Source organism: Phoenix dactylifera, chromosome 8 (assembly GCF_009389715.1).
Source record: "Phoenix dactylifera cultivar Barhee BC4 chromosome 8, palm_55x_up_171113_PBpolish2nd_filt_p, whole genome shotgun sequence".
NCBI lineage: Eukaryota > Viridiplantae > Streptophyta > Magnoliopsida > Arecales > Arecaceae > Phoenix > Phoenix dactylifera.
Window position 1 is genome coordinate 27,270,786 of NC_052399.1, and position 20,754 is coordinate 27,291,539.

The 20,754-nt window shown below is 38.8% G+C and overlaps 1 protein-coding gene across 1 annotated transcript; it reads left to right on the forward strand.

Annotated features, from left to right (window-relative positions):
- The first annotated feature begins 5,939 nt into the window (after positions 1–5,939).
- On the forward strand, positions 5,940–8,708 carry LOC103708665 (protein trichome birefringence-like). The gene is made up of 5 exons (XM_026805253.2): positions 5,940–7,137; positions 7,223–7,415; positions 7,509–7,702; positions 7,785–7,943; positions 8,053–8,708. The coding sequence occupies exons 1-5, from the start codon at positions 6,029–6,031 to the stop codon at positions 8,390–8,392; spliced, it is 1,995 nt and encodes a 664-aa protein (XP_026661054.2). The 5' UTR covers positions 5,940–6,028; the 3' UTR covers positions 8,393–8,708.
- Positions 8,709–20,754: the final 12,046 nt, after the last annotated feature.

Sequence of the window (20,754 nt, forward strand, 5' to 3'; positions counted from 1 at the left end):
AGTTTGATATGCATGCATGCTAGAGACATAACTGGATTTTTTGGAAATGGCCCTGATCCCACAAAAGGGCATGTTGCATTATTTAGCTGCAAATGTAACAGGTTCAAATCTAATTATGTGGTTCCTAATATGGGTCAACCTGCATGGTCCGGAATGTAATGTACTTATGATTCTCCAAACTTAAAATATTAAATAAAAATAAAAAATGAAAAAAACTTTCTATATGATACCATTATATATACAAACATGCATACCTATATTCATATCTATCTATCTGAATGTCTGTCTGTCTATATATATATATATATATATATATATATATATATATATATATATATATATATATATATTATTGGGTAATTAATCAAGTGAGAGTGCTGGAGTTCGTTAATTCCACCTTATTTTCTAAACCTCCCTCATCATCCTTCCATAAGTTGATAATAAGGGTTAGAATCAAGAAGCCCTCATCCAGCTTTTGTCATTTTAAAATTTCCTTGATATGCTCCATCAAAAAAATTCTTGATATATGAAAAAATTGCAATAATTCTTTTCAAGAAAATAAAATCCTGTGATTCCATGCATAACTGCTTGGACAGGCAAACTCGTATATTCTATGCTGGTAACACAGAATTTATGATGAGAGAGAGAGAAACCTGCAGGCAATATATATATATATAGATATAGATAGATAGATAGATAGATGGATGGATGGAGAAACCTGTAGGCAGATTCTTCTTTGACAAAAACTATTTAACCTCAATAGGTTGTGTTAGCTTCAGACGGGCTAGCAGTGACATGAGCGTCCAGCATTACATTGTTATTTAGAAGTTGGTGAAACAAACAGGTTGAGAGCAAATGCAACATTGCGACGTTCCCTTACTCAAAAGCAAGTTAGACGGCCCTAAGTATCATGCTCTTCAGTTCGACAGCAAGTACTCTCATCATTTTTCTTTTTGATAGAAGACAAGAAGTACTCTCATCGATATCAGATTGCATGAGATCTGGGACTGCTACCATGCTGGGCCACAAGAACAAGCGGGATTGTCAGAAAAATTGATTGAGCCAAATGGAATGGAGTTGGATGTTCGTTGCTTGAGTTCTAAGCAAACATTGCAGGCAATGGACTGTTATTGTTCTGCACTGCTCTAATGGCCTAAAACCTTTTGACCATGACTCCAAAAGCTAAGTCCCCAAGTGACCATTGTGACACTAAAAGTGCTGGTGCCTGCCATACTCGAAGCCTCCAGATGTTTCTCCATGATTTCTTTACAACCTATGGTTCTTTCAGAAGTTTAACCCACCATCGATCTTTTATGTCTCATGGGAATACTAGAAAATATCAACCAAAATCACCAGCCAAAAAATGCCATTTTCCACAAAAAAATAATTAAGCAACGGAGTCCGTTTACTTTATTTTGACAGTCAGCCTAGTACAAAAAGACATCTAATACACTGAGATCTCTATCAGCCAAAACCATAATTAATTTCAGTAGTAAGTTCACATTATTACAAGTAATGTAGTCACTACATTAGAAGTTGGCATAGAATCTCAATTGTAACCTGAGCCATTAGGTGTGGGGCCTAGGAATATGAGTGTTTCAAGCAACTGCTTGTGTTCCATCCTCTCACCACTTTCCAAAGGAGAAAAGGTGGTTTTGCTGCCGTGCTTGTTTGCTCTTTCAGTTGGTAGGCTGTGAGCTTGTAAGCTATAGTGGAGTTTGGTAGTTAACCATCTCTTTAATTTATCTCCTTCTGCCTTGGTGTGTTTTAATATTTTCACCCTATAATGCTAGGTCGGGGATGTTGCCTCCTTTGCCTACTTTTTGCCCAGAGGCTTAGATCATCTAGAGCATAGGCCGGTTCCATCAACTCACTGCCAACTAAATCAAGAAATAGTTTTCACTCTTAGTTTCCATATGGTTTACAGATAAGATATTGGTTATATACCATCTAGATATTTTACTCTCACTTGCAAGTGATCCAGAAAGATCCTCGTATTAGATTTGGACCATTTTGGCCACTATAAGTAGAACCAGATAGGCTCCAAAAAGAAAATTCATTACATCGAAAAGTCAAGTTCTTGTAGGTCTAACTTTCGAAGGCAATAACTTGATCATACAACATCTGATTGATATTATATTTTCTTTATATATAAATTGAACAGTTTTTTGAATCTATGACGTAATACCACATCTTTAAGGAGGAGGCGCCCCTATCGATTGAGTCTAAATTACATCGTTTTAGGCCTGAAATTGACCGATTAAACCGAAAGTTTTCTTTTTGGGTAAGACTTTGAGCAGACGTATGTCTCCATCTGAGAAAAATCAGATGGAGCGACAGAAGACAAAGTTGATGTCTAAATAGAATTTGAAAAAGTATCTTACTTCCTCCAATTCACATAAAAAAAATAAAACAAAGAATGAAATGCACCTCGATGATAACTATTCCAAGAGAGAATGAGAAAAGAAGAGAAGCACAATTAAGCAAGAATGTAACTATCAATTCTCTAACCTGTTTAGTAAAATGTATGCAATGATTGCATGTATCAAATACTAATAATGAATGATAATAAGTCTTGAAACTTCAGTAAAGGTCCAGGATACATGTGGTCTTTAAGAAAGAAAGGTGCAATGAAATTAGGAAGATTTACTCTTATTTTTTCTCCATGTATTTTGTTGTTACTTGACAGTAGAGATACAAAATCAGAGCAATACTGCAGAAAGAAGAAAATAATACGAAGAAAAAACAACAAAACAGACTTGATCTTGGTCTCTCTACCAAAGCAGTCTTCCTTGTATCTCTCTTCCAAAATTTTGTAAATTCTCCTGATCTTTGAACTTTGATAAAAGCCGGATGACTGCTCTTCCAACCTCCTTTATCATCAAAGAGGAAAAAAAAAGGTACCCTTGTTGATATAGAGAAAGAAATAAGTGATTTTGTGATATAATGAGTTGCTTATAATGGGTCTTATGGGCAAACAACTCGAATACATGCTCCTTATCCTAGCAGGTTTTCATTATTCACGAAGATGAAAAATCTTGCTAATGAAAAAGCCAAAAAAAAAAAAAAGAAATTTCAAGTGCAGTCACCTTTGTAAAGTCATACTCTTCTACAGCAGGCATAAATGAGCCTTGTAAGATTTAAACATTGCTTAGTAATCTTCTTTCAAATGTGCTTTGGATTGTCAAGTGAATTTTTTAGGGTTAAGACCACTTGTTTTTTCATTACAAAATTAAAAGTTTGTCATCGATAAGTTGACATGTTGCAACTTGATTGGCCATAAGGAAGCTTATAAAATATAAAGTCATATGTTATCTCAAAAGAAGAAGGCTGAACAAACTAAACAATGTGACTGCTGGGTCAAATTCGTTATACTTCCTAACATGTCTCATGATACAGACCAGGCATCACAAATATGCCGGGTTGGCACTCAAGTATCAATGCTCATCCAGTATTACAACGCATGCACGTATCTTGAGGCAGCTTTACAGCACTTCTAGATTGTAGGGTCAACCTACTTCCATGACAAAGTTGGAATTCAGCAAATCATATTCGTTCTCAATTAGAGGTAAGTATTTAGCTTAATTGAAGAATGACCTATCTAACAACTTATTAATTTTGAAATCAAAGAAATACTTGATTCATTACCGGTAGTCAAACCACACCAACTTTTGAAATTGGAGTCCTTTTTTCACCATTTTGAGGGTGGACTGTGGAGGCCATTAAGGGATGACTTTTTTTTTATCACCATTTTGAACTCTTCTAGGATGATTTATGTGCATCATCAACTAGAGCAAAGCATGTATGCCACTCAATATCATCTATATCATATATAAAATTGGAAGTTTCAAAATTAAGAAATAGTTCACTTATTTTTTAATATCTTTTTTAGCTCTAGTTATTGAAAAAGTATCAAAAAATATCAGAAAATTAATAGTACAGTGAATTAAATATCTAGTATATTGCCTATCACTCGGACGGTGTCCTGTGCGATTCATCAACTTTAGGTCCAAGACAACTTTGCAACATTTACCTCTCTGATTCTACTGTATGCGTTCATTTTAGAATCACAAAAATATGACCATCCTTTCAAAAGAAAAAAAAAAGAATATTTAGAAAATTCAACAACATGCAAATACAAAAAAAATTCTTAGAATGCCTATCACATTCAAGAGTAACAATTTTAAATTAATTAAAAAATTGATCTGATAAAAATATAAGAAACTTTGAATTGCTTCTGAAAATATATTTGATAAAATAAAAAATATTTCATAAATCAGATTATTCCGCTAATAATTATTTTTAAATATAGTATTATTTTTTTCCATGTAAAATTTTATAATTTATGTGTAATGTAACTTTCAATTTTATAATTTACTTATGTGGAAAGATCAAGACCTTCCATCTTCTAATGGTATGAAAATTTGACGGCTCTTAATTCTCCGCGTCTCACAATTTAGGTTCAATTTTGCCAGAGCTGGGACCCGCTTATTGTTTCGTTGAGGCTCCAACGGCTAGGGGCGACGCGCAGATGACGCGGAGATGGCTCGGTAACTGCAGAAAAGGACAGGCAAAGGCCACATGAAATCAACCCCACTTCACCGAGAGAAACATGGATTTAGCGTGTGTTTTGGCGGCCCACAAATATTAAAAGATCATGCACACTTACTCATTTGTCCCTTCTGCTTCTCTTTATTCTCTAATACTCGTTCGTTTCTTAAGCCAGCATTTTTGAGTATGTATCGTAATATAGCACTAATTTAGAACAAAAATCAGATCTATGCGGATATATATTTAGTTTCATATTAGTGATACAATCTTAAAAGTTTATATAGAGCTAAAAAATCTAAATAATATATTTCGATTAGTTTTTTTTAGTGAGAATCTAAGTTATTACAAGATCAATGAGTTAACAAAGTGCAATACACAGCAAAAAGTAATTAAAAATTAATTGATGCACTTCAAATGTTTCTAAATTTGATGCCACGCTAGCTATATTAATCTATAAAAGTAAAATAAAATTTACCACGTTAACAAGGCACGATAGTTATATTGGTTTAATTGTTGTACATTACTTAAAATGTAAGTTAATAATTTATTATGCCCTGCGGAATATGATCTCATGCACTAATACCATATAATAATAGAGAATAATAATCTTGATTACAACATGCAATAAATCTCAATGAGAAATTTGATTGCATATTAATTATAGGTAAGCGCTTAACTACCACCAAAACATATGTCTCGTCATAAATTAATGTATCGTGACAAGGCACTGCACCATCAACATGCCATGTGGAATGAAGGAATTGGTGCAACCAATAAAATTGATGCAGTATTTATTGGAATTATAATATAAAGTGCCAACCTCTAATCGGGGATTAAAAGCTTTTTCCTAAATCAATTAGACCACAAATCTTATCTATGAACACCCTAACATATCTTCAACCAGTGCTGTTGAAATCTTAAACTGATTTTAGGTATAATCTTGAGGGCATCCCAATGTTCTCTACATGTCCATTAGATTATATTTTTTGATTGAAGCTATTTTAGCTTTATATATATATATATATATATATATATATATATATATATATAAACCAAAATATTTATGCTAAAATTATATAATTATAGAAAATGACTCTTTAAATATTCAAAGTCATATCATAAGCACTTTTCACCTCCAAATGCGCAGATAAGTGATAAAACAAACCAGTTAGGATCTGGTTATATCTGCTGCATGGAAATTTTAATTTAAATATTTAAAGCAGTTATTCCATGATGAATCCCACCAATCCAGGAATAACTTCAGCGCGGATGGCATAACCGAAAATATTGTAGAACAAGGAGGCTTATTTGTCACGCGTGAACGGACGCTGCTCGTGATCTGGTCACCGCCACCCTCCACCGTCCCTCACTCCCAAATAGCACTACAACCACCGCCACTCTCTCTGTCTCTGAGAGAAATATTGGAGGCGCCTCTTCTTCTCTCTTCTCCTCTCCTTTTCCTCTCTTCTTCTCGGCGATGAAGGACGCCGGGAATCTCCCAAAGTCGTCGAGCTTTGGCTCCGGACTGAAGGGCCTTTTCGCAGTGGTCGGGACCCGGCGGACGAAGCTCTTCGCCTACGGCTTCGCCTTCGCCTTCGTCGCCTGCACTGCTTTCCTCGCCTTCAATCCCTCCAGCAATGGCTCCCCCTTGTTCAACAACTTCTTCACCTCTTCCTCCTTCTCCTCGTCCACGGCCCCCTATAGATCCCAGATTTCCTCCCTCTTTTCATATATTTTCCCCAATTCCTCTTCGCCCTCTCCTGGAAAGTCGCCTCCTTTGCTTGGTTATGCTGCCAAGGAAGGATCGGCGGGGGTGAATCGGACCGGAAATAGCGTTGAGTTTCATAAAGACGAGATTTTGGGAAGTAAAAATCACACGGAACCCGGAATTGGGCTGCAGAAAAGTGGAGTTTCCGACAAAAACGGGGTTTCTGCCAAGAAGCCTGTGGGGGGTGGAGTTGAGACGAAGAAAGGTGGAGACTTGGCGGCGAAGAACCATACGGGAAGCGGAGTAAGTGGAGTTTCTGGGAAGAACCAGACGGGAAATGGGATTCCTGAAAAGAATCAGGCGAAAGTGGAAGCCGGCTCCAAGAAAGATGGAGTGTTGCCGGAGAAAAACCGGACAGCAAGTGGAGTTCTTTCAGAGAATCACACTGGAAAAGGAGTTGCTTCGAATGGAAATGGAGTTTCGGGAAATAATCAGAAGGAATCAGTAGCTAGTCCTCAGGAAAAAGGAGTTTTGAAAAAGAAGCAATCATCCCATGGAGTTTCCGCAAGTCCGAAGAGCAGCGAAGCTTCGACGAAGGCCGAGCAAAGAGCTTCAAACCTGACAGCTTCACTCGGAAAGCAAAATGATTCGATTGCATCGACCCCGAGCAGTGGCGGTCAGAAGGGAGACGACTGGATCAATGCTTTGAAGGGCTGTGATATATTCCAAGGGAATTGGGTGAAGGATGATTCATACCCGCTTTATCCTGAGGGATCTTGCCCTCACGTTGCTGAACCTTTCAATTGCTATCTCAATGGAAGGCCGGATCGAGCTTACCAGAAACTCCGGTGGAAGCCCGATGGTTGCGACATCCCGAGGTAAGAAAATTGAGAACAGAAGTTTGATAATTATGCAAAGTTTGATTCAGCTACGTGCATACAATTGTTTTTATACTATGTTCAGATTGAATGCAACTGATATGTTAGAGAGATTGAGGGGAAAGAGGCTAGTTTTTGTCGGTGATTCGCTCAATAGAAACATGTGGGAATCTCTGGTTTGTGCTCTAAGGCACTCTGTCAAGGATAAAAAGAAGGTTTTCGAGGCGTCTGGTAGGCATGAATTCAGGGCTGAGGGTTCCTACTCTTTTATATTCAAGGTTGGTTTCTTCCTCCCAAGTTAGTATCTCCATTTCTTCGCAAAATCGTCCTCTGAATCTGTAGTAATGCATTCCATTCTAATTGGTATGTAGGACTATAACTGCTCTGTGGAGTTCTTTCGCTCCCCATTTCTTGTTCAGGAGTGGGAGATTCCGGTAAGCAATGGGAAGACAAAAGAAACGCTTCGGCTCGACACAATTGAGAGATCATCTCCCAAGTATAAGAATGCACATGTCATCGTCTTCAATACTGGGCACTGGTGGACGCATGAGAAGACCTCCAAAGGGTAATCTGGAAATATAGCTTGTGGAATTATATTCTATATGCATGGTTCAGAGTCTGGATTTAAATAAGCTTACTCCCAACAGGAAAGACTACTACCAAGAAGGTGACCATGTCTATAGTGAACTCAATGTTGTGGAAGCATTTCATAAGGCTCTTAATACATGGGCAAAATGGGTGGACGCATATGTGAACCCTAAGAAAACACTTGTTTTCTTCAGAGGCTACTCTGCCTCCCATTTCAGGTAACTAAAGCTTATCTTTGATTAGCTTCATCAAAAATTTAGATTCAAGAGGTCTGTTATCTATCGATTCGTATAGCGAAATTGATTGGTTTTTTTCTGCATGGTTTAGTGGTGGTCAATGGAATTCTGGCGGCCAATGTGACAACGAGACAGAACCCATTAAGAACAAGAACTATCTCTCTGCCTATCCACCAAAGATGCGCGTCTTAGAAAAGGTTATCAAGGGAATGAAGACCCCTGTCTCTTACTTGAATGTCACAAGAATGACCGATTACAGGAAAGATGCTCACCCTTCCATATATCGTAAGCAAAATCTCACCGAGGAGGAGAGGAGGTCCCCTGAGAGGTACCAGGACTGCAGCCACTGGTGCCTCCCAGGAGTGCCTGATTCTTGGAATGAGCTACTATACGCACAGCTGTTGATTAAACAACTTCAACTATTACAGTGAATCGACAATAAAGAGATGGATATTAAATCGGTGGATGCTTGTATATTAATTCTATATCGCAGAAATAAATAACTAAGGAGCGGATCAAAGTTATTCTGTCTTCGTAAAGAGAAATAAAGTGAGTTTTGGTGAAGAAGCAAGGTTTAGATGTAAGTTCTTGATGTACCACAAAGAGGAAAGTCAGCTGTTTTGGTGACCTCCCTCACCTACACACAATTCTTTTGAGCCTTTTTAGGCTAGTAGATTGTAAAGTTCATGTAATGTGTTAATTTAAAATAAAGAATGCCATATCTGTGATTATGAAGCATTTTGTGCCTATTTCATTCCTTTCTTTTCTTTTGCTTTGCCTTCTCAGTCATGAGTACATTCTTTTTAAATCACCACTTATTCCAAAAAATTAAGCTGACAGGATGAGATAGATTTATTTATATATTTTATATTTTCTTATACTCTTCCTCACATGTGGGCCGGACTTTCTTTTAATGGGTGAGCCCAACATGTGAAATTTTTAATAATGAGGTTAAAAAGTGTGGAGATAGGATTCGAACACAGGACCTCTGCTTTGATACCTTGTGAAATTTATATATTTTATATTTTTTTACACGTTCAGCAAATTGTTTTACCATATGTGGGAGTTGTTTCTTGTTTTTAACTTACGTACTAATACACACTGACATGGTAAAGCTTTCTAGAAGATGAAGTACCAAGGCTTATTTTCCCAGCATCCATTATCGACAGCACAACTTTTGGTATCAAAAATGTTGCATGTACCCATGGCCAAAGAGTTGAACCATGCAAATTTCTGTTTCGAGGTATCTTCTAGTTTACTTCCTGCTGCTTACCAACCTAGGCCAAGAAATGTGGGGAGCTTGCTGAGGATCATCTTATGGGCTTGCCTTTCAGGTTAGTGTTATTTGATTGGAATCTTTGATGTTATTTCATTGCTTGCTGTGATGGCTTCAATGACTTAAAAAGTACTTAAGTGGATTCTTTACATGACATTAAAAAAATTTCATCTATTTCAAAATCTAACTTATATCTTGTTGTATTGGTCGATGTGGAAGGTACTTGGAAGGCTTGTTTTTGTGTCATTAAGATGGCATGTAGTTGTAAGTTTGTGCTTCTCTCTTTTAGTCAGCCTTGTTCCACAGGGAGGATATCTGGTCAAATATTTATCAAATGTTAGGAAGAGTTTGTTGGACTTCACAGTCATTCGCAGCACAGGTTGGATGATGCCAGATTTTTGTAGGAAATGATGCCACTGGAAAGGTGTATGAGCATCTAGAAGAGACCCCCTGTGGCTCCTATTGCCATTAGAATGTCACAACAAAGGAGTCTTCATCCATTTTGTTCACTGAACCATTTATATTTGTTTCATGGATTGTGAGAATTCTGTCTTCTGCTTTACATCAACATACATTTTGAAAGCAAAAAGATGAGGTTAATTTTTACTTTGGTCTCTTACCTGAGATAGAAGCTGCGTATCGAGTTAATTGCAATTCCACTAACTAGTTGTTATTTCTGATGCATGAAGGCCGTCCCGAGGGATGCCTCCATGATCATTCATTGACAGAATGCAGATGAAGTTTATGCCGTTCGTTTATTCATTAGAGGACGAGTGTTGGAAATTCTATGCTTCGTCCTTCTTATATTTTTCATCACTCGTTTGTTACGTTTGTGGTTGTCACGCCCCCGCCTGTGCGGGGCACGTGAGGCACTAACTGCCCACATGGAGGCCACATGAGGGGGGAACATGGAGCTTTTCTGCAAGATATTGTTTGATTCCGGGACCCGCACGCGCCGCTCAGACTCCTCTTCGGTTTTGTTTTCCATCCAAAACGTGTCTGCAGGATTTGAAGACACCCGCTTCATATGCCTAGGCTCTGTAACGAGTCTTTTCGATGTGGGACTATTAAGCCTCACACCCTTTCCACCATCGGCACCCAGTGCCCATGTGGGGGCCACATGAGGGGGAACACGGGGCTCTCCTGCCAGATATTGTCTAGTTCCGGAGGCCGCACGCGCGCATGCGCGCCGCTCAGACCAGGTGGGGTTATAACCGTCTCAACAGTTGGCGATCATGGCCATTGGTTTGGGTTTCCATATGGACCGCCGATCAGGTCGGTCTATTTGGCCCGGTATTTACAGTAGTCATGCATACTGGTGGCGGAAAACATCCACCACTTGTTACGTTTGTCAACGTTTTTGGGCAACTCAGGGAAGACTATTTCTTTTGTTTCTTCTTCTCTGGCTTTCCGTTCATTGCCAAATCGTGTAACTAAAGTTGTTTTGTTTTATTTCGTTATTTCATAGAAAATACAGAGCTTCATTACTTATTGATGCTTACAACTTGAATTCAAGTTTTAAGCCTTTTCCACTTTCATCCATTATATTAGATTCTTGTTCTTTAGATATATTGGAGCTAAAGATGAAACAGTTGTGAACAGTTGAAGATCTCGGATGGGCTTGGAGTTGTAATCCATTGGCCAGGTGGCCCTAGTTTGTATTGGCCTTGGTTTGAAATAAACGACCAGGAGCCTAACAGATTGGGCCTTGGAGGCAATATGTTTTGCTCTTTGAACTAATGATTTTCCCATAACCACAAACTCACTCATTGACAGGTCTCTTCTTTTTCCATGGAGCAAAACAAGGGGAAACTGCGTCTTATTTCATCTAAGTAATCCTGTAGCCCTTCTCCCATCTATGTTAACTTCATGAATCTGTTTCCTTTTCTGGCCTTACAAAACATATTGGATACTTTACCGTCTTAAGTAAGTTGGCCAAAACTTTTTCCACAATCATCGTGTTTATGCGATTAATCACTATGCTGAAGACTTCCAATTTCAATCTCTAATGTTATCATCAACCAGATAAAATTTAGGCTGCCTTTCGAGAAAGTTATAGATCTCTTGATGGTGTTGGTTTATCTAGAACTATGCAATGTAATGCATAAATCTATTATTATATAGGTAGTGCAGCTAAGAGTTCAATTAAGAATAGTTAGGTAAAAGCTGAAGGATTTTTTAATAGTATTAGTAGTAGTCTAGACCTCTGTTTTCTTCCATTTTTCCCCATTCTGCATATGATGTCTGGTTGCAACCATGTAGGAGCCATCCTGCCAATTTATAGCAAAACATATGGAAGAGAAGAATGAGCTCTTGGTCAGGCATATCTGCAAAGAGGGGTGCTTTGGATTGGATGTATTCATATTAGATATGTATGATCTATATCTTAGCAGACAACAAAAAAAAAGAAAAAAAAAAGGAAGAAAAGAATGAGCTCTCAATTTTTTACTTGGAGGAGAGCTTTTTAATAAATGGTCATAGAGATTGGTGAAGCTTGATCAGTTGCTCAAGAGCAGGAAAGTATATATGATGAGGACGTTGCACCTTGAACATTCATACATTCTTTGAAGGGTTTTCTGTCGAGCCAACTTCTACTGGCATTATTACTGGGACATTTGTTTTGCAGAACGTTTGAGCACAAAATTATGGAGAAAGATTTTGATTCGAAATTCTTTTGATGAAGGCTGATGTTTGTCCGATTCTTATTGGGTTTAGTAAAAATAATATCACCATCATCCTGCCAAGTTCTCGGTCCATCTGGTTGCATGGCTTTAACTGACAATATTATTTTTTAAAAAATATATGATGGCCTATAGATAACAGCTGTATGTCCAACGTAATGTTATATCTTAACCATAAGAGTTAGGGATGCAAATAGGTTGGATCGGGTTGGGACATGAGTGACCCCGACCCGACCCGATTTCTTATATGGATCCTAATTTTGGATACAGACCCAACCCAATAGAAGATCGGGCCGGATCGGGTTCACCTCTATAATATTTGATCCAAAGGGTGATTCAGGTCAGGTCATATATAATCTAGATCCAATCCAAAAAATTTGGGTCTGATTCGAGTCAAGGTCAGATCCAGTTCGGGTCAACCATCCATGGCTTCAGAATTTGTTTGCACAGCCCGCGTGCCCAAATAATTTTACAGATTCGGGTCGGGTTGGGTCGTCGAATTGACAATCCAAAATTATCCAAATTTCAAATGGATCGGATCGGGTTAGAATTTAATAAATTCATACTTGACCCAGAAAATGGAATGAGTCCAAATTAGGATCCGATCCGGCCCACGGGTCAACCCAACCTATTTGTAACCTTATAATAGCTGCATATAAATACAAGACTTCGATAGTTTTGCCTGCAGTTTTTAAGAGTTCTGGTGTATATTACTGTTTTCTATTTTATCTTCCTGTTCAATAGAACCTGTCATGTACCAAAAAAAATAGATGTATATAAATGTATTAGTTGTTTCAAGAATTTGGTTTTAATTTATTTTTTATTTATTGTAGTAAACAAATTCAGAATAATGTTACGTAGGTAATATAAAATTTGAAATGCTGCTATGTTAGCGAGCAATGCTATTATAATGAGATGACACTATACAAATTTCTTAAAATCTTTCAAGTTTAGGAATGTCCACCCAAGCTAAGTCCATGTACTTATTACATCAATCTATTTCAGTTTAAGGCATGGTCTATATATCTCAACAATACGCCTTGACTGGGAGCATCCACAGGAGCGAATGACTCTTTTTTTTTCCCCTTTTTTTGAGCGGCAAGAAAGAGATGAAAGGCCTTGTGATGACCATGAAGGCGTATTTAGTTCTTGGGTACTGAATAGATTTTGGGTTCTTGTATAGGATTAAGAAATCCAAATAACACCTTCCGGCTAGCTTTTTTAGATGAAATCTTAAATTGTGATAAATTGTATCAAAGTGAACCTAGCTCATAGTCTTTATGGATTAGGGGACACTACAACATGGGTTTATGAGAGCTGACCATGGGCCGATCATGGTACTTATGATCAAATTTGAATGGATTTGAAACCTTAGCCTTGTGAGGATGTCAAGGCTTAAACGAAGAAAAATACGAAGATATGTCCGAGAATGTATTTAGTTCCAAATTGGCTAATACACTAGATAGATCTTAGGTACTTGTAAAGGGTTAATAAAACTAAATAACAACTTCCGACTAGTTTTTTTAGATGAAATCCTGAATAATAATAGGCCTACCCTTATGCTAGTACCTTGGTTTTGTGATTGCTTTAAAGATAGCTAGCCTAATCTCATCGATTGTATCTCTACAACCACACCTACATAGATGAGCCTAAGAAGAGTGTGATGCAACTTGTAGACTCCTAGCATAACTAGATATAGACTAAATTAGGGTAATCAGCCTTCCTCTTATCATTACATTAAAAAATGCTTTTAATAAGATGGGACTACGAAGCAATATATTCCGAATTTTTTAGTGCTTCTGTTGTCACCCTGAAATAACTTGCTGATCTCTTGAATTCTTGTCTTGGGATCTCCAATTATGAAGTTTTGGTTGCCATTGTTAGGTGATTAGTTAATAGGTTTCACTGCCATCCCTTTTGGTAATTCTATAGATTTCCTTCCTGAAGTCTTCTAGTTAAATGGAATTGCTATATTATGGATAGGGTTTTTTTGAAGAAGAGGCGGAGAAACAGGACTTAGACATTGATTGTATGTAGGTATGGTTGGGCCTTGGGTTATCTGGGCTTGGCTTGGGGTAAGGCCTAGTGTCGCCCCGAGCTCAGTCCAAAATTTCTGCCTTATTTTTTAGGTGCCTATGGAACAAGCTGATATTTTTGAATTTTAGTGGCAATTTACCGAGAAATGTCCAGGCTTACCACAAAAATAATAACTTTATTTTTATTTTATTAATATTTCATTTTGGCTTGAGCTTTTTTTTAAAAGTTTTGTTGAGTGTTTCTATTATTAAATTTTCATTGTTCTTTTCATCTACTGCATCCACCTTATGTTGAAAATAATTAGACAATTTTTTTCATTTTTTCCATATTTTTCTTCTATCTGAAGTGACCATTCATAGTTAGCAGATCTTTTTTATGTTTCAGGGATAAGGTAAAGAACTTTGATATTGGGTAGATTTAACAAAGACTGCAATGAGTTAGAATTTCTTATCAAGATTGATTTTCTTTTGGCTCATTTCATAAACCAACGCTTGCAGTCCATGAGTCCACTAGAAAACCAAGCTTCCTCGATCATGTAATATTATGTTCCAAATTCTCATATTCTCTACCATACTTTTGTTTTGATGCATGGCCATAATTTTTATGCAGTGAAGGTGGTGCAGTATGTGTCACAAAGTGTATTAGAAATGTAGATAAAATTATATTGCGATAAATAAAATCTTCCTTTAAATTATGATTGTGTGGTGATGGGTTTTGTAGTTGAATCTATAGTGGTTGCGGTGGTATCCCCAAATAGCCCTAGTAGGCCTACCAGGATTAAGATTTTCAATGGTAGGATATAATCTTGAAAGTGTCAAGTAATAGCCTAAATAGCATTTCCAGCTTCCGAAAATTTTGCTCAGAGAATTTGTCTTGCAGAGGTGATATTATCTAAACTTATATGCCGTAACTGCAAAGATATAGTAAACAAACAATTCTACTATAAAAGTATTGAAATTTTTTAATCTATTTTTTCTTGATTAATTAACGAAAGGCTTCTACAGATATAAAACAGAAAGAGAGAGGGAGAGAGAGAAATTAAGTTTTAAGATGCCACCAGGTTTAAGGCACATTATTGAGCTTGTAGTTCAAATAATCGATAGCAGTCTACTCAAAGATACAATGAACTATGTCCACATGAATCTGAACCAAATTCCAAATAAAATGAAAATCTTTCTTTACTCTTTTCAATTTAAATTTACCCTCTCTTCCCAAGTACTCAGAGTGCATTATAGTTCACGCACTAAATGTTGAAAAAAAAGGCACTATCACTAGGGATTGAAGAGAAGCAAGTCAAATAAACAAGAGAAGATGGGTCAAGCACTACACCAAAACTCATGCATGTTTGGACAAACTAAGTCATGTTATTTGCGGTCATGTGTAGCAGTGTAGGTGAAATCTGGGGCTCTACCTCTGCTTGTAGAGCATCCTGTATGGTGTTTTTACCTAGGAGCCTCCACCTTCGAGTTTTCTCAAGGTTAACTTCGACGGTTGTGTTCTGCAGGGCGGTGCGAGGGGAGGTCCGGGCTTTGTGGTTAGAGGTCCGGACTCCAGGGTGGTTGCTGCTGGGGGCTGCCAGCTATTTGACATGGTCTAGTTTGTGCTATGTGCGGCATGCTCTGCAGGCGAGGATGGTGATCTTAGAGGATGACTCTGCAACGATCATTGGGTGAATTTAGCGGTCTTCAGGGGGGATTGGCGATTATCACTCGTTGTTGAGAGATATTCCAGCCATGGTCCAAGATGGAATGGCCATTCAGGCGAAGCATACTTTCCGTGAGGCGAATAGGGCGGCCGATTGGGTGGCTTTGTTTGTTGCCAATCATTCTGGAGGACACCTATGAGTGGGTGAGGCAGAGTTGCCTAGTGCTCTCCGAGAAGTACTGCTTTTTGATTTTCTTGGCTGTATTCGTACTCGTTTAGTATAATTCTTCCAGTTTAGTAAAAAAAAAAATGATATTTATTTTATCTTATTCCTAATATATCTGATAGTTAAATTTAGAATTTAACAAATTTATAGAAAACCAAGAAATATGAGACTATTCCAATAGTGTCATGACTCGGTGTTCTAGAAATGGACTCGCATGCAAAGTGAACCGGTTCACTTTAGCTTTTTTGTTTTGAAAAAAAAATAAATCATTATGGAAATACAATAACTTTGGCAATGAAATGGAAAATAATATTGAAAACATGATATATAGATCTGTCACAGTGTCCACGATGCAAACCAATAGGATGGAAATGTAAGTTTCCTGCATAATATTATGTCAAGAGATTCTCTAGAACCAATATTTCTGATATGCTTCTCATGTCTACCGATATGAGGATACGATAAGATGATTAGTGTTTGTAGCTTGTCTTAGAAAAGTACTGAAATGAATGATTTGAGAGAAGATGGCAGATACGTCCATACAAGAATCTCTTTCAAGCTCGTTACTCTTCCGAAGGATGGCATCCGAGAAACATCACGCAGGCATGACATATAGCATGGCCAAAAAGAAGGAACAATGGCCAATGAAAAGAGTTACTGTTTGGGAAGTTGAGGGAGCTTGGAACGGAAATCACTCAACAAGGGACAATGGAATAGTTAGTCTAGACCACCCAATCTCATAATCCAATACCACGCATGAATAAAATGTAATAGACATAGAGATGATGAAATTGAAAATTATTAGATCCTCTTAACTGTTTTGAACATGTCATGCAGCAATCTAGAAACTCACATAAAAAGATTAGTCGGAAGGTATTGATGTGGGGTCGGAACCCCGACACCAGCCCACACACCGGCCGAGCAGGAAAAGCATCCGCGTCCTCCCCGAGGTATTGTCCGCTCTGGGATTGCCGCTTCGGGTCTCGGCGGGAGGTCGCCCAGGGCCGTGGCCCAATGACAGTCACCGCCGAGCCCTGACGGCGCGGGGGGCCGCGGAGGTACTACCCCTACCCTCACGGTTTTGTCCTACAAAAGGGCCCTTGGTAAGGAGAGGTTATTGAGCCCCCCATTTAAGGCACAGACCTTTCCGCTGATTAGCCGATGTGGGACTAAACTGGGAACCCCATCCCACAACACAGCCCCCCAGCGGGAAGGTCTGTGCGTGGCCGGGGCCCTTCCTCTAGCGCCATCTGATGTGGGGTCGGAACCCCGACACCAGCCCACACACCGGCCGAGCAGGGAAAGCATCCGCGTCCTCCCCGAGGTATTGTCCGCTCTGGGATTGCCGCTTCGGGTCTCGGCGGGAGGTCGCCCAGGGCCGTGGCCCAATGACAGTCACCGCCGAGCCCTGACGGCGCGGGGGGCCGCGGAGGTACTACCCCTACCCTCACGGTTTTGTCCTACAAAAGGGCCCTCGGTAAGGAGAGGTTATTGAGCCCCCCATTTAAGGCACAGACCTTTCCGCTGATTAGCCGATGTGGGACTAAACTGGGAACCCCATCCCACAACACAGCCCCCCAGCGGGAAGGTCTGTGCGTGGCCGGGGCCCTTCCTCTAGCGCCATCTGATGTGGGGTCGGAACCCCGACACCAGCCCACACACCGGCCGAGCAGGGAAAGCATCCGCGTCCTCCCCGAGGTATTGTCCGCTCTGGGATTGCCGCTTCGGGTCTCGGCGGGAGGTCGCCCAGGGCCGTGGCCCAATGACAGTCACCGCCGAGCCCTGACGGCGCGGGGGGCCGCGGAGGTACTACCCCTACCCTCACGGTTTTGTCCTACAAAAGGGCCCTCGGTCATGAGAGAGTGCTGGAGCAGCTCAGCTCAGAGCGATATGGTATTGTCCGCTTTGGGAACCGTGGGCGCTTTCGCTCGCACGGTGGCGGACCCACCTGCAGGCGCGTGGCAGCTGGACAGGTGTCCCTCACGGTTTTGTCCCCCCGTAGGGGGGCCCTCTTACCTCCAGCCCGTGGGCACAACAGGTATTATTTGGGTATCTTGATCTTGTATAAATACTCAAGATATATCCGATGCATAGTAGCTCTTATGTTCTAGCAAGGCTAAAGATTTAAATCTAGTCGAATCTAATTACAAGTACCACAAATTCAATTGTAAATACTATGACCAGTCTATGGCTGACCCAAATAATCCCGGATATCTCTTAGTCCATATGGGTCATAAGCCGAATCCATTTTGATACCATTTGTAATAACTCAGAATTTTAGTGACATAAAAGGACTATAGCTGAAAGATGTTACTTTAATTAGTTTCTTAAACAAGATAATTCGCTGGAAGGCTATGAGGGACATCAAAGACGAGTCCCCACAAAATATAGAGAGAGAGAGAGAGAGAGAGAGAGAGAGAGAGACTCAAAGAGCTAATTAATGTATTAGATGAAGTCCTTAAGGACTAGGGACGGAGTCTATGCTCATGCCTGTAGGCTTGATGCCCAGCCGGTGCATAGCAGAGTGACTTTCTACTACATTATGAATTAATTTAGTTTAAAAATAAAAACAAAACTAAGACACAGCCGTGAACCTTTTTCTTCTCTCTTTAATGTCGCTAGCCCTTCTAATTATTAAAATAACGTGATATTTGTGTCTCAGACGTCACATTTGCGTTAGTACCCAAAGTTGCTATTGGCTGATCTGAGTTGAATTTAGAGGACCCCTTTCTCAAAAAAAAAACGAGTTGAATTTAGAGGTCATTCTGGCCAATGACCCAACAATTAGACTCTCCTCTTCTTCAAATGTATATTGGACTGCTGCAGGCATAATCAAAACGTTGACATAATAAATTGATTATTTTTGAAATTATTGTCCAGCCATTTGTCATTTCTCACATGATGCAGACAAGCATTTCCCTGTACAACATCACTTATATCATATTAAATTATTATTACTATATATATATATATATATGTAGATGTATATGAAAGAAAAGCATTTCCCTCAAAGTAAATTTCTTGTATTTCCTTCAAATTTCATGTTACCCTCCTGTATCATACACCGAGTGACAACCATGGGATCCTTAATAATAATAGATATCTCTATGTAAACATACATATTAGAGGCATGGGAATTATGACGACGTGAGAACAAACAAAGCTCTTTGCTGTTGCACCCAATTGCCAAAAGGTTGGGTCGGATTCAACCAATAAAGAAGATGGAGTGAGACCACTGCCTCTATCTTTCTCCCTCGTTCGGAAGGATCCTTCCGAGAAGTCGACGATCAAAATGCCCTTCTTTTTCCGCAAAGGATTCTTGAATTCTTGGCTCCCAATCATTTGCCTCTTGCGTGCGGGGAAGCGCTCCCCTTGAGAGGACTCGTCATCCCTTTCACGCGCCACATACACTTTTGGCTTCGTTGAACTACGGGAGGAGCTTCTTCTCTGAAATCACATAGAATATAGCATGGGGGCTTACGTCTCTACCCTAAAAAAAAAAAACTAACGTCATGCATGCATGTATCCCTATCAAAAGAGCCCAACCTAACTTGGGCACATATCATCTTTGATATGATGTGAATTTGTTTTATGTGTGCCTTTCTTATGGGCATATCCATGATGGAAGTATTGGCTACGTATGCGCTAATTAGCAGAAGCATTTCCTCATGGTCGGTATTTTAATATACATCGACACCATAATCGGTGCATACAAAATTAGTGATAGATTAGTGTTGGTCTTTTATAATATTATCTAAAAGCTATATTTTAATTGAATATTTAACTAATAGCTTCTGAGATTGATGATTTCAGCAAAGGATTTCTTTGGCTGCATGTCTTTGTCAAATTTGATCTTGCGTTCTTACGTAAAAGATAATTTTCCCGGTACTAACAGTGTTTTATATATGTTTCGTTTCTATCCCTCATGAAGACTACAATTCCATAAATCACAGCCACGAAGAATACAGGCAAGAAAGATTTTAGATTTTGAAAAGAATTTTATCAATGACCAGCTTGAAAGTATCTTAAGCTAGTGCAGAACTGAAAATTTGGTTTGCGCATTAACTAAGGTATATACTATATAGTTTATGGAGTCATACTGAATAAAAGGGTTGCAAGTGGGTTGGGTGAAAACCTTGATCCAACTGACACCTGACCCAACCCACTTACAAGCAGGAGCCTTTGCTTCTCTTTCATGCAGTCATCCACAAAGTCCTTTTCCAAGTTAATTATTTGTTTTGAGTGTGCCATCGGTTTTGGCTCATATACGAAGTCGTCAATTTCAATACTTAATTTCTTTTTAGGTGGGCAAGGCCGATGAAGCCGTTAGGTATGGGTTTCAAAGAACTATAATGATTACCTCTACAGTACTGCGCCTGAAGTTCAAACAGTACAAACTAAAAGTTCATGAAAGCATAGTTTTCCTAATCATACGTCTTGAGAAAATTGCAATAGGGAGGATCAGGAAACAGTCCATGTGCATTCTGTGGGAGCAATTAAACCATGCCACTGAAGTCATGCTATAGATGATATCATCCAGCTCCTAAAATTGTCCATATAAATGTGTGGCCAATGGACTCAGTCGACCCTCCAAATATGTTCCTCATGGCCATAGGTGTCAACTAAACTATTTGCTTTTCATTAATATCATAAACTTTTCACAATAATAAATAGATATTTTTGGGTACATACCTTCTTAAATATTAGAATTTACATGAGTACCCTTCTGAAATTGATATTTAAATATATACCTTTATAACATATTTATTTTGTATGTATACTTTTTTTTTTAACATATGTACCAATGTTATCTAACGCAGTTAAAAAGTTAGCAGTTTAAAATTGAAATGACGAAAATATCCTTAACGAGTAAGCATTCAAAAATAAAAATTTATAAGGATATACATGCAAATAGCAATTTTGAGGATA

Bases quoted from the DNA above. Each gene is read 5' to 3' on its own strand.
- LOC103708665 (XM_026805253.2), top strand. From the start codon at position 6,029: ATGAAGGACGCCGGGAATCTCCCAAAGTCGTCGAGCTTTGGCTCCGGA. The intron at 7,138-7,222 runs GTAAGAAAATTG...TACTATGTTCAG, and splicing joins GATGGTTGCGACATCCCGAG to ATTGAATGCAACTGATATGT. The intron at 7,703-7,784 runs GTAATCTGGAAA...TACTCCCAACAG, and splicing joins CATGAGAAGACCTCCAAAGG to GAAAGACTACTACCAAGAAG.